General features: G+C 41.6%; 1 protein-coding gene across 2 annotated transcripts in view; it reads left to right on the top strand.

Moving 5' to 3' along the window:
• Nucleotides 1–13,681, top strand: part of rps6ka3b (ribosomal protein S6 kinase, polypeptide 3b) — a 61,443-nt gene extending 47,762 nt beyond the window's left edge. For both annotated transcript variants that reach the window (XM_028569400.1, XM_028569401.1), the window contains 13 exons: nt 72–142; nt 633–721; nt 2,121–2,185; nt 2,367–2,469; nt 2,596–2,705; nt 3,288–3,413; nt 3,509–3,598; nt 4,634–4,792; nt 6,309–6,470; nt 8,033–8,109; nt 9,121–9,238; nt 9,722–9,862; nt 12,337–13,681. In XM_028569400.1, coding sequence (XP_028425201.1) covers nt 72–142; nt 633–721; nt 2,121–2,185; nt 2,367–2,469; nt 2,596–2,705; nt 3,288–3,413; nt 3,509–3,598; nt 4,634–4,792; nt 6,309–6,470; nt 8,033–8,109; nt 9,121–9,238; nt 9,722–9,862; nt 12,337–12,459 — 1,434 coding nt within the window. In that variant the 3' untranslated portion in view covers nt 12,460–13,681. The remainder of the gene's footprint in view (nt 1–71; nt 143–632; nt 722–2,120; nt 2,186–2,366; nt 2,470–2,595; nt 2,706–3,287; nt 3,414–3,508; nt 3,599–4,633; nt 4,793–6,308; nt 6,471–8,032; nt 8,110–9,120; nt 9,239–9,721; nt 9,863–12,336) is intronic.
• The last annotated feature ends 890 nt before the right edge of the window (nt 13,682–14,571 follow it).

The raw sequence follows: 14,571 nt of genomic DNA, 5'->3' as shown, positions 1-14,571 counted from the left end.
AAATACATTTCCCTTCAGTTGCAGAAAAAAGTACAAAGCTTTGACCGTGGACATGTTGTTCTTTCTCCCAGTTCGAGATGCTGACGGGAACGCTGCCGTTTCAGGGCAAAGACCGGAAAGAGACGATGACCATGATCCTCAAGTAAGACACTTCATCCTGCCGGTACACCCGTATCCAATCCCCATCTGACGGCTTTTATTACAGCTCAGTGTACATCCGAGAAGAGACTCCTCTCCTCCCTCCAAAGGGTTTATATTAGAGCAGATAGAGTGCAGCACTCAGGAGGAAGACGAGGAGACATGGACTCAAGTGTTCTGATAGCAATTTGTAACAGATTAGGTGGGAGGAGAAGGGAAAGAGAGAATCATGTGAGAGGAAATATTAACCTGTCTAGCTTCTTTTGGAGAGGGAAACATAGAAGACAATGTTTGTCTGAAGAATAATGCTGAGCAGACTCTGCAGAACGCTGACTGTGTTTCCTGCGAGCATAACAGCCGTCTAGTATTTCACATACTTTCAGTTTGGATATACAATATGGACATTTAAATCCGTCTGCAGTTATTCATGTTTTCTTTTCTTTCTTTTTTTTAACTTTTATATCAACACGTTCTTTGTGTCTTTGTGTTCGCAGAGCCAAGTTGGGAATGCCACAGTTTTTGAGTTCAGAAGCTCAAAGTCTCCTCAGGAACCTTTTCAAACGCAACCCTGGCAACAGATTAGGTACAACCTTTTTTGCTTTTATTTTTGCACTTGTTGAACAAGTATACACAAACAATAAAAACAATACATGCATGCCCAGATAGGCTGAATCTGCAGTGTTCGGAAATGTCCAGGCACTTCGTATACAATATACGTTAATCCAAGATTAAGGACTGAACTGAGTCCACTTGCTTTCTGATTTAATCAATAACAGGACCCCAAATCTTGACAACTTTACCAGACGATGAGGACCTAATATTGTCCAAAAGACAGGACACAATAATCATTATGCCACTTCTTAAAACATGAAGGGGAGGGAGATTTCCACTCCCTCAAAATAACTCTATTAGCTACAGAACATTAAAGCCAGCTGGATCTCATGTGACAATTAGAAGGAAAGTACACGGTCTAGATCGATTTGTTTCCTCAACCCAGAAAATATGAGTCAGGGGTCTTATTGTGTCTGGTCTTGGAAAAATGATGCATTCAATTTAAATTTGATTAAGAAAAACACTCTACTTTTCCCCCGGGGTCAATTTGAAGCGCGTAGAGTAGTGACGTCACGGGTCGGATACAATTTTAAAACTACGTTTAAAAAATTTAAAAAAAACAACTACTGCAACAACTACAGCATGATTTCGCCGCTCGGTTGGGCTTTTCCCTCTACTCACTTCCAGTCTTCTCATGTTCCTGCTACAGCTTTTCGACTGTGGTCAGAAAGCTTACGCCCTAGGTCGTTTAGCGATTCATTTTTTACATTTAAAACGTTGTAATATTTACACATATGTATATATCGATTTTTAAGCGATTCCACGATGCATAGTTACATCCCTGTCCACCGCTGAAAATAGTCCCCAACAAATGTTTCTTGTTTGATAATTATGACGCTTTGGTGCACTAAACATTGTATTAATACTTATTTATTTATACATTGATTACTTTTCAACCATTAAATTAATCTGCAATTATTTTGATAATTGAGTAATCAGATTGAGTCAATTTATGTGATTCCATCTTATTAAATGTGACTATTTTGTAGTTTATTCTCTCCTCTGTGACAGTACACTGAATATCTTTGAGTTGTGGACAAAAACAAGACATTTGAGGACGTCATTTTGGACTTTTTGGGAACCACTGATCCACATTTTTCACCATTTACTGACATTTTAGAGACCCAACAACTAATCCATTAATCCAGAAAATAATCGACCACTTAATCGACAATAAAAAAAGTAATAGCTAGTTGCAGCCCTAGACTCAGTCCCACACAAACCGTCCTGCTGCCACCGATACTCACTAGCGAGCGCCAAACGTGGATTAATCTGCCGCTGAAAACAGTCCCCAAAGATGTGCACAATTTCCTCCTGTTTGTTTGTGAGTTTGAAAGAAACACTGGACTGACAGCTAATGTTGATTGCAGGAGCTGGACCGGACGGTGTGGAGGAGATAAAGAGGCATCAGTTCTTCAGCACCATCGACTGGAACGTCAGTGTCTCCGTTAAATAAACTTTATTAGGATATGCCGTTTCAGACAGTTTTAGTTTATGATACCAGATGAGAGATTTCCCTTGCAGCCAGATGCACCAAAACAAGCAATTAAATGTCAACATTGCTTCTATTATTTTGTCTTTGACTGTATGTCTAACGTTTTCTTTCCCCTCCGTAGAAGCTCTTCCGCAGAGAGATCCCCCCTCCCTTCAAACCGGCTTCAGGGCGACCTGACGACACTTTCTATTTCGATCCAGAGTTCACAGCTAAAACACCCAGAGGTACAGACTGTCACTCCACATCCTCCTCCTCCCCTTCACACATCACTGAGCTGAGCTACATGCTGATAAAGATCTGATTTCGTTGAGCAGTGAGGTTCAACAGCTGTTTCTGTGTTTGTGTCTCAGACTCTCCGGGGGTTCCTCCCAGTGCAAACGCCCATCAGCTGTTCAGGGGATTCAGTTTTGTGGCCATAACAGAAGAGGACACACAACCTCTACCCAGTACTATTGTACAGGTACATACCATAGACTGTGTATAAAGATGGCTGACGCGTCTCCTCTTCTTCTCACTGTACTAAAGTGAAGCCAAAATATCCCGGATCCCAGCGCTGCCATCTTGTAATTTCGGAGCTAGAGTGTGCGCAGTTGATCAGTCCTTTTAGAAAACTGCGGATTTTTTTTGTGATTGTTGCGGGCAAAAATCCTTGATTATGCGGCACGTTTTCTGAAAAAATGCGATGGAATATGCAGGATATTTACGCAATTTTATGCATGTTCACGTCGCGTAATTACGTCACTTCATAACGTTCCCATGGCAACAGGGGTAAATGGCTGCTCTTGTGTAAAGTAAACGCAACATTTTTCAACTTTCTGCTAAGATATGTGTGACTTTTTTGCAAGGAAAATTATGAAATCACGCATACTGCTCTGGCGTTTCCCCCTCTCATTCCCCTGCTCTGGCGTTTCTCCCCTCTCATTCCCCCTGCTCTGGCGTTTCCCCCTCTCATTCCCCCTGCTCTGGCGTTTCCCCCCTCTCATTCTCCCTGCTCTGGTGTTTATTATTAGTAATAAATTGACGGTTGTGTCTTTGCATGTAGCAGCTGCACAGAAGCACATCCCAGTTCTCGGACGCCTACGAGATCGAAGAGGACATCGGAGTCGGGTCCTACTCCATCTGTAAGCGCTGCGTACACAAAGGAAGCGGCATGGAGTACGCAGTCAAGGTAGAACACCACATCCACACAGAGTCACCACGTGCACGCTCAGCTTCCCCTATATGCTGGAAACACCTTTTTTTTTTTTTTTTTCACTGTTTCAGATCATCAACAAGGCCAAGAGGGACCCGACGGAGGAGGTGGAGATCCTGCTGAGATACGGACAACATCCCAACATCATCACCCTCAAGGACGTGAGTCACAGTTAGGGCTGCAGCTATCGATTACTATTCTGGATTAACTCATTAGTTGTTTGGTCCATAAAATGTCAGAAAACGGTGAAACATGTGGATCAGTGTTTCCCAAAAGCCCGAGGTGACGTCCTCAAATGTCTTATTTTGTTCCACTAATCAAAGATATTCAGTTTACTGTCTCAGAGGAGAGAAGACACTAGAAAACAGGGCTGGACGATTAATCGAAAATGTATCGACATCGAAACTCTGACGCTGTTATCGACGTTTTTTTCCCATGACGATTGGTAGGCCTACTTTAAAAACATTCTACCGCGTGTGCAGGGTCTGAAATTACACAAACACTGGCGCACAACCCACACACTAGCCACTACCTTCTGTTTACTGATAGCTAGTGTTTAACTTAATTAACCATTGGCGATATTTTTAATTAACCGTTGACCGACAAGCAGGAAACGGAGTTTCTCCACAAGCTTAAAACTCAACTTGCTGGTTCAAAGTTAGGACTAACAAGTTAATTAGCAGTTAAGAAATAGATTGTATAGCCTATTTACATTTTTATCATGCAAAAGACGTTTTTCTTAAACTTTATACAAAAAAATTATTTAAAAAAAGATGTCTTGTCTGACCAACACAAGATATTCTATTTATTTAGAAGAAACCTAAGAAGGATGGCAAAAAATAACATTTAAGAAGCTGGAATCACAGAATTTCTGATGTTTTTACTTAAAAAAATACTTAAATTACGAATTGATTGATTGATTAAAATAGTTGCCAATTCATTTCCTTAAAACGAAATATATAAATACTTGATTGTTTTTCCCAAAAAGTATTTGTTTTGTTTCGGTAAATCTATGTACTCCACTTTTCAGACTGAACATTCGTAACATCTTTAAATTATTCTCTATTATAATCACGTGATTAAAACTAATATCCAGAGTTAGCCCGTCTGAAACTGCGTAAACTGACTGAATAAATGAATTCCCAGAACAACTGAGTGACTCGAGCGTTGTCGGTCGTGTTGTTTCCATGTCGTAGGTGTACGACGACGGCCGGTCGGTGTTTTTGGTGACGGAGCTGATGAAAGGAGGCGAGCTGCTGGATAAAATCCTCCGACAGAAGTTTTTCTCTGAGAGAGAAGCCAGCGCTGTTCTCTACACCATCACCAAGACGCTGGAGTACCTGCATGTGCAGGGGGTACGTTTGGGTTTTTATGGTCTGTTCACAAAGGGGAAAGGCTCCTGTTCTCCATTGTTTATGGTTCAGGAAGCTTTAATACCTAAAAAACGAAGAGAAAATGTTCTCTGAAAACTTGCCTAGTTTGGATTTCTGACTTAAATCGGATAAACGTGCAGCACATTAAAGCAATAGGATGCTTGTCTCTATTGCAGCTGATTTTGATGAATTATTCCGGTATAATGTGCAGCTTGATCTAATCTAGTGTTGCTTTTTGCTCAAAATGAAACAGGTTTTCTTACATAATTCAGTGTAGTTTCAACTAGAGGGGAGAAAAGATGGATTCATCAAATGTTGGTGTGTTTGAAGAGAACAAATGAGAAAATTCATGTTAGACAGACAGACAGACAGACAGACAGACAGAACGACACAGGCAGGCAGACAGACAGACAGACAGACAGAACGACACAGGCAGACAGACAGAAAGACACAGACAGACAGAAAGATTCCTTCCTTCTATTTCTGTTGTGAAGTTTGAAGAAGAGCTTTGCTAAAAGTTTATTCCAGCTTGTTATAGGGTGCATTATTTTGCACTTGACACTGAAACAGGAACCTGATCTATTTAAATCTCCACACATTTTGATGCTACGTTTCCAGTTTCTTTTACCAATGACTGCTGATTTCTTCTCTTCATATTCAACTGTTGCTCAGAGGGATCTTTGTGTTTTTCACTTGTCAGTCTGGTTGAACCAGTGTACATCATGTTATTCTCCATATACAGAACGATATAACATCTATTTGTAAAAACATTCAGACATCAGGGTTCAACATTAAGGGTTGCCCGATGGCCCGGGGCAAGTAAATCGCCACTCAAGTTACTATAACAACCCAGTTGCCCATTCGGACGTCATCATATCATTATCATTTGATTTGAATGAGCCGTTGGCCGATTAAGAATTGAGTTGGCAAGTTTTTTTTTTTTCAACATTTCTTTTCTCACTTTTGATGCTTTCAAGCTTGACTTAAAAAAAAAAAAGAAATAAAAAAGACGTTTTTGTTACATTTTAGATGCTTTTTTTAATGTTTTATATGTTTTTTCCCGAAGTTTTGACAGTTTTTTTTCTAGTTTTCCGACGCTATTTTGATCGTTTTTTTTAACGCTTTTTTCAAACTTTTTTGTGATGTTTTTCCTCAAGAAAATTAAAAATGTATAGAGGCCAGTCTGGAAATTAGATTTTTTAGGCCTATATCCAATAGGACAGCTTAGATGTGAAGGGGGAGAGAGAGAGAGAGGGGGGAAATGACATGCAGCAAAGGGCCGCAGGTGGGAATTGAACCTGCAGCCGCTACAGCGAGGGATGAGCCTCTGTACACGGTGTCCACGCTCTACCAAGTGAGCTATCCAGGTATATTTGTTGAGCAAACCTTACTGTTGAACTCTGGACATTTGGCGTAGCCCTCTGAGACATCTGACTGGACGTGTGAAATGTTTAAGTCTGTAAACTTAGAGCCCTGACTGGTCCTGTTGTGTTTGCAGGTGGTGCACAGAGACCTGAAGCCCAGTAACATCCTCTACATGGACGAGAGCGGGAACGCCGAGTCCATCAGGATCTGCGACTTTGGTTTCGCCAAACAGCTGAGAGCGGAGAACGGGCTGCTGATGACGCCGTGTTACACTGCCAACTTTGTCGCACCCGAGGTACGGCATCTTCTCGGTGCCCAACACGGTCTTTAACTCCATCATCACGACATCTCTCTTCATCTCTTTACACAGCCTTTACCTCTTCATCAGTCATGTTAACTCCTGTTTTATTTTTAGTTATGTTGTGTGTAGTATGAATACAGTTCAATATGAAACTAGTCTGACGTGGTCCTACTCAGATTCTAGTCAGAATATGAGTCTGATTCTGCACCATTGGGCTGTGTGTTTCAACCCAACCAGGAAAGAAAATGGCTCTGCACTCTATTGGATAGACCTACAACCAATCAGAGCAACAGATAAAACTACAACCAATCAGAGCAACAGATAGACCTACAACCAATCAGAGCAACAGATAGAACTACAACCAATCAGAGCAACAGATAGAACTACAACCAATCAGAGCAACAGATAGACCTACAACCAATCAGAGCAACAGATAGAACTACAACCAATCAGAGCAACAGATAGAACTACAACCAATCAGAGCAACAGATAGACCTTCAACCAATCAGAGCAACACATAGACCTACAACCAATCAGAGCAACAGATAGACCTACAACCAATCAGAGCAACAGACAGACCTACAACCAATCAGAGCAACAGATAGACCTACAACCAATCAGAGCAACAGACAGACCTACAACCAATCAGAGCAACAGACAGACCTACAACCAATCAGAGCAACAGATAGACCTACAACCAATCAGAGCAACAGACAGACCTACAACCAATCAGAGCAACAGACAGACCTACAATCAATCAGAGCATTGAATAGACCTACAACCAATCAGAGCAACAGACAGACCTACAACCAATCAGAGCAACAGACAGACGTCACAGAAGCTGCAAGCGCTCTTTGGTGACGTGGGTTGATTACGTTACTGTTGATCATCTGTCCATCGTCGTATAAAGCCCGCCCCCTGACAATCTGATTGGTCCGAACTGTTCTGGTTGGAGCTTAGTTGCTCCACAACGGCTCAAGTCCAGACCGGAACTTCCCTGACCTCAAATGTTGTGGGCGGGGCTAAGTTCGGCTGGCATCCAGGCTAATATGAAACAACAAAGTAAAGGACAAAAGAATCAAATAACAGAACAAAATATACACTATAAATCAATACATTTATATGTAGAAAAAAGCTAAAAACAGACAGTGAAGAAAATAATATAAAAGAGAAAAATCTAAATAAATAAACGGAAGAAATATAAAATTTGAAAGAAAATTAGTTTAACTCCTTGAAAGTGTTATTTGAGTGTTTTTCTGTCAACATGACTGCTTGTTAGAGACTTTTATCTGTGGTTGTCCTGATTTAACTGAACATAAACAAGCCGAAACCCAACTCCAGGGACTTAAACATCAAATGAAGTACAGTGATCACTGTGGGGAAAGATACCAATAATATACCCAAGTAATGTGTTAATGTATGCATGGAAGGTGTAAACAACATCATTCAGAGGGCGATGAAGCTCTTTTGGTGCAGCAGACGGAGAACAGATATTTATGTAAATGAACTAAAACAGATTGTTCACATGAAACTGAATTTCTCTGTGTTTCTGGCAGGTGTTGAAGAAGCAGGGTTACGATGCAGCCTGTGACATCTGGAGTCTGGGAGTCCTGCTCTACACAATGCTAACGGGGTAAAGACATTTTAGTTTATTTAAGAACATCAGATATTACCTTTCAGAGAGCTGTCCTTCAGCTGTCCTGTCAAATAAAGGCCTTAAATGCCCAAAAAATAATCTTGAAAAAAAGAAAATGTAATCAAACTTGAGCAAAGGTGCTTTGAGTGTCCTGGTGTTGCTGCAGTAAAAACGTCAGAGACTGTAACCCAGAGGTTAAAACTAGGGCTGTGTGTGTTGGCAAGAATCTGGCGATACGATACGTATCCCGATACATGGGTCACGATTCAATATATTGCAATATATTTCGATACTTTAGAAAAACTAATATTTAAAAAAAGAGGTTCAGAGATTACTTTAGGTAAACAATCCAGTACACAGAAATCAAACTGACAGTTTGGGATTGTGGTTCCCAGGTTCTTAGTGAGCTAATGTTGATATGCTAAAGTAGGCCAAAGTTCAGCCATAGCTACGTTGTTAGCTTCTAGCAAAAAGTCAGACACTGCTAGGCCCTGTTAGGTACTGTTAGGCACTGTTAGGTACTGTTAGGTACTGTTAGGTACTGCTAGGTACTGCTAGGTACTGCTAGGTACTGTTAGGCACTGTTAGGTACTGTTAGGTACTGTTAGGTACTGTTAGGCACTGTTAGGTACTGTTAGGCACTGTTAGGTACTGTTAGGCACTATTAGGCACTGTTAGGTATTGTTAGGTACTGTTAGGCACTGTTAGGTACTGTTAGGCACTGTTAGGTACTGTTAGGCACTGTTAGGCACTATTAGGCACTGTTAGGTATTGTTAGGTACTGTTAGGCACTGTTAGGTACCGTTAGACACTGTTAGGTACTGTTAGGCAATGTTAGGTACTGTTAGGCACTGTTAGGCACTGTTAGGCACTGTAAGGTACTGTTAGGCACTAGTGGTGTACCTTTTTGAAATGGATGTATTGATTTTTTCTTACACCCCTAGTTAAAATATTCTTTTACGTATCTAAATAGGAATACTTTGTCCATCTCATCTCTTCTTCTCTTAGTTTCACTCCCTTCGCTAACGGTCCGGAGGACACGCCGGAGGAGATTTTGGCTCGCATCGGCAGCGGGAAGTTCTCGCTCACTGGAGGATACTGGAACTCTGTCTCTGCTGAGGCTAAGGTGTGGACACGCACACACACACACACACACACACACACACACACACACACACACATTTTTCTCCTCTATGTGTGTAATTTCTTTCTTTTGAGCTGCTGTAGCACAGGAATTTCCCCCGTGTGGGATTAATAAAGTCTATCTTACCTTAATCTTATCTTACTTATTTTAAGTTTAGATTTGAAGTATTTGTGCTTTACTTAAGTATAGTATTTTCCACTACATTTGTCTGACAGCTTTAGTTACTTTTTCCTCCCCTTCCTGTCCGGTGAAAACCTCGTATCTCCAGATGTGTTGATGTTGAGTGTTTTTTTATGTGTTGAGAAAGTTCTCCTCCTCCTTAAAGCTACACTAAGTCTTTAAAAAGCCTCTTGTAGCAGCTGGAAAATGCATCTTCACAAAGCTGAAAACAGGGCTGTTTTTTTTCCGAGATGTGTGTTTCTCACAGGACCTCTGACTCCCCACCCCCCTCCCCCTCCCCCCCAGGACCTGGTGTCCAAGATGCTGCATGTCGACCCTCACCGGCGGCTTACGGCGGGTCAGGTCCTCCGACACCCCTGGGTGACGCACCGAGACCAGCTGCCCAAATACACCCTCAACAGACAGGACGCACCGCACCTTGTCAAGGTGACGCGCATACACACACACACACACACACACACACACACACACACACAAAGAGACACACACACAGAGACACACACACTCTAGAGTGTGGATTGGGCCCCATTTTTCTGTCCGAGCCCGGCCCGTGTCCGACAGAGCAGTAACTGAACCTGGCTCGAGCCCGACGCTATTTCTGTCCGAGCCCGACCCAGTTAAAATCTCGTTTTTTCCTCATACTAATAACACATGTACGTTTGTTTGTGTGGAAAGCTTTTATTCAGCAACTGTAGGAAGGTATTCGGAAATGTCAACAGATGAGCTCATCAGCGCACACACGAGGCAACAAGCGCACGTTAACACAGGCGCGCACGTTAACACAGGCGCGCACGTTAACACAGGCGCGCACGTTAACACAGGCGCGCACGTTAACACAGGCGCGCACGTTAACACAGGCGCGCACCTACATAATAAGCTGTTTAATTTAAAATGTTCAGTGCCTAATCGCGCTGATGTGACCTAGCCTGACCCGAACCCGAACATCATTTCTAAATATCGGTCCAAACCTGGCCTGTCCCGCCAGGTCCCGACGGACTCAGTTTGGGTATCCATCCTCTAACACACACACACACAGACACACACAAGCTATCTCTCTGGTTGTTTGTTGTTTCCGTCTGCACTCTTACAAACACATGAATTGGATTATTTTTTTTTCCAACAATATGTTTAATCGTCTTTTTTAGAATTTGAAATGACATACAACAGAACTCGCTCTCAGACACAAAATACAATGTTACCATATATAAAATGAAATATCCATAATGCACTTTGACACAAAGTAACAGAGACCAACCATCTCCTAACGAGCAGATTACTGACTGTAAAATTATTCATGAACGTCGTCCTCCTCTTGATCTTCTGTTAAGTCTGTGCTTTCTGCGAAAAGCATGAAAGGTCTCCAAATACTTTCAAACAAGTCCTTTTTTCCTTTTAGCAAGTACGTGATGCGTTCCAATGGAAGAGTAGCCAACATGCTTAACCCACTGTCCAATATTTGGTCTTTTTATGCTTTTCCAGTGCACTGCAATCAACATTTTAATGAATTGGATTATTAAAACTCTGGTTGACACCGATACGACACACTTGCATGCTGCAGCGCTGACTTAAAGTCAGTTTACAGAATTTGTGCTGCAAATTTCTGTCTCTGACAACAAAATCCTTTTTTCACTTCAGAGAAGTTTACACAGTTTATATATCCTAAACGTTGAAGTCAAAAAAAGTCCTAATTTTGATTTAGACTCAATCTTTTTGACCATGTAATTTATCAAATGTATTGCAGTCTACTGGTGGTCTACCACTGCTGTCAGTAGTCTGTAATACAGAACATCATAATGCTACAGTGTCTGGTATTAACTAAAACGTGCAACAAACATGAAAAACATGAGTCAACAAAAGACATGAAAGTTTTATTCATATAGCACATTTAACAACAAGAGTGCTTTCCAGTTGAGGAAGTGGAAGTAACAAAAAATAGGAAGTTATGAATAAAGGAATTAAAGAAAGAGAGAGTTAGCAATAAATCAAGAGTGAACGAAAGCCTCAAAACTAAAAAGCTAAAAGTAAGTGGAAAAGTTTTTGTTTGTTTCTGTCTACTCTGAAAAAAGTGTGTTTTACGATGTTAAAATGACTATTTATTCAAATGGAGTCTGGTGGGTTTGGTGATGGTGATTTCAGATACAGTATTAGGGGACCACTAAGGTCTATATAAAAGAGACTTCAGATACAGTATTAGGGGACCACTAAGGTCTATATAAAAGAGACTTCAGATACAGTATTAGGGGACCACTAAGGTCTATATAAAAAAGAGACTTCAGATACAGTATTAGGGGACCACTAAGGTCTATATAAAAGAGACTTCAGATACAGTATTAGGGGACCACTAAGGTCTATATAAAAGAGACTTCAGATACAGTATTAGGGGACCACTAAGGTCTATATAAAAGAGACTTCAGATACAGTATTAGAGGACCACTAAGGTCTATATAAAAGAGACTTCAGATACAGTATTAGGGGACCACTAAGGTCTATATAAAAGCATCCAAAGAGCACCATGTCATGGGACCTTTAAGTAAAAAGCTCTATCTCTGTAGGGATCCTTTCCGTAATGTTGTCAGACACTTAGAATTATAATCTGAACCCGTCACTGGCAAAAACAGCACTTCTAGTGGACGTAAATTGAAGGACGTTCGTACAGTCAACATTACATTGCAGTAATTGCACTTAATACTGGAATGATTTCAAACATTGTTGTTCCCATCAGTCACTTAGACACCCAAAAAACATAGGAAAATAGGGTCCAGGTTGAAAAGAAATACCGAAGTTACCCTTTGAAAGTCATGGTCAAATTGCTCGTTTTCTAAAGCTCGCTGTGGATTAACTAAGTGAGTAACGGATCACCAGTTTCAGCCCTCTGACTCTCTGCGTGTGGTCCCTTGCAGGGTGCGATGGCCGCCACCTACTCGGCGCTCAGCAGGAACGTGCCTCCGGTCCTGGAGCCGGTGGGCTGCTCCACCCTGGCCCAGCGGAGGGGACTGAAGAAGATCACCTCCACCGCTCTGTGACCTTCAACCTCCCTCACCTCCTTTTAACTTTGACCTCGATCTGACCTCCTGCCGGACCTTCTTCCTCCTCCTCTTCCACCTCTTCTTCTCTCTGTCCGGCTCGGTCCGGTCCGGTCTGGGGGGGACAAGCTATTGATGGACCCAGGAACTGCTAACGCCAAATAGCAACACAGAGACCACCGCGGCACCCCCTTGCTGCCCCCCCTGCCCTCTGTCCCGCACCTTAACGGACTCTTCTCAGCTTTAGCGCCACTGATCGACAGCCGGAACCGCGCCGGACTGAAAACCCGTTCCCGTCTTTGCTTCGGACAATCAGCGCGGCGCCTCGTAGACCCGGACACAGAGCGCACGCGCGTCAGGGGAAAAAAATAAATAAAAAGTACTGTATTTATTTTACTTCAGACGGGGGAAATCTGAACATAGGAACACAGTAATCTAATGTATGCATTTAAAGAGATAGGATCCTTATTGTTATACTGTGGTCGTGGCTCTGCGTAGCTGTAGGTCCCGTATTTAAACCTCAAGTAGCCTCTGAGATCACAGCGCCGACAGAGAAGGACGGCTCGGCTTTAACACATCGCTTTGCAGAACAAGAAAAATCCAGACGTAGGGAAAGGGAAGTCTGATAACAAGCTTTTTACTCGAATGTAAGTTCTCACTTGATGCTTTTGGGATACAGAAAAAGTCTCTCGGGATCATGCTTTTTTTTTTTAAAGTGATTTATTTTGTACATCTCTCACACACACAGAGACTTCCTGTTCCTGTTCAGGTGCAACAAACAGAACTAATGTCTGATTGGTTTGTCTCAACATTTTGCTCATTAATCTAGAAGTCTGTCAAAAACGTAAAATTTAATTTTGGGAAAGCAAGTCAAGCTTTTGTCCCGACAGGTTTCGGACTTGACGATATCGTTCAGATATGACAAGAAGACAAATATAATTTAAACAACCTTGAGCTGTATAGATTCCTCGCCGTGATTTATAAATATTTTCACCTTAAGTGTCAGGGATAACCCTGTATAACTAAATAAGAAAGTAACTATGTTTCTCGCCCTTTGACTCTCATCTGAAAAATGACAATCTGAGAATGAATATTAAAGGTGCACTATGAGTTCCTGCATGGTTTCAGCGCGATTTAATTTTTGGTCTCAAATGGTAGGCATCTCTCCTTGATACGATGGCTGCCCCGCCCACCTGAACACACCGTGAAGAAGCCCGGTCTCGGGAGACAACACGGGGTCGTAAACGTCAAACAAACGTAAGAGGCACAGGCTGTGCACCAGAACACAACAAACCACTCCAGCCAATCACCGACAAGATGGTTAGGGGAGGGGTTGGGGGTTAGTGACAGTCAGTCAGTTACGGAAACATGGGGGGAGAGCTTGCTCTGCTTTATTTGGAATTTACGTGGAACGTCAACAGAAGTGACGTCATGACTCATGGTGCAGCTTTAACAAAAACGAAACCGATTCTGCCTTTAAAGCTGCACAGGGCAACTTTGCATTTTGTGGCGCCCTCTGGTGGCAACAAGAGTGGCGGGTTTTTGAAAAGTTTAAAGCACTTTTATGAAAATATGCAAAGTCTCTTTTGGACAGACTCTTGTTATTATTTGTACTCTCTAATCTGGCACTAGAGTACCTGGATTTCTCTCCCAGTGTCGAGTCCTGCAAGCTGAAACTAATTTATGCAAAAACCAGAGGTGGAAGAAGTACTCGCATCTTTTACTATAAAGTAAAAGTAGCAGTACAACAGTGTAGAAATACCCTGTTACAATTGAAAGCCCCTGCAGGCAAAATGTTACTTCAATTAGACTAGATACACTGAAAGTACTAATATTAAAGGTACTCATTAGATAGATAGATAGATAGATAGATAGATAGATAGATAGATAGATAGATAGATAGATAGTTTTATTGTCATTGCATATCTCTACACAACGAAATTAAGATGACATCAGTCACTCACTTAGCAGCATAACGATAGAAGGATAAAAAGTGACACTGTCAGCAACAGTTAATAGATAAATATATAATATATAAAATAAATAAAAGTATTAAAACAATAAGAAAACCAGTACATTTACAAACACAGTATGGTTCAAGTCCAGATTAGT

This window comes from Perca flavescens, chromosome 22 (assembly GCF_004354835.1).
Source record: "Perca flavescens isolate YP-PL-M2 chromosome 22, PFLA_1.0, whole genome shotgun sequence".
Taxonomy (NCBI): Eukaryota; Metazoa; Chordata; class Actinopteri; order Perciformes; family Percidae; genus Perca; species Perca flavescens.
Note: the sequence above shows the minus strand (reverse complement) of the source record. Positions and strands in the feature narration are given on the sequence as shown.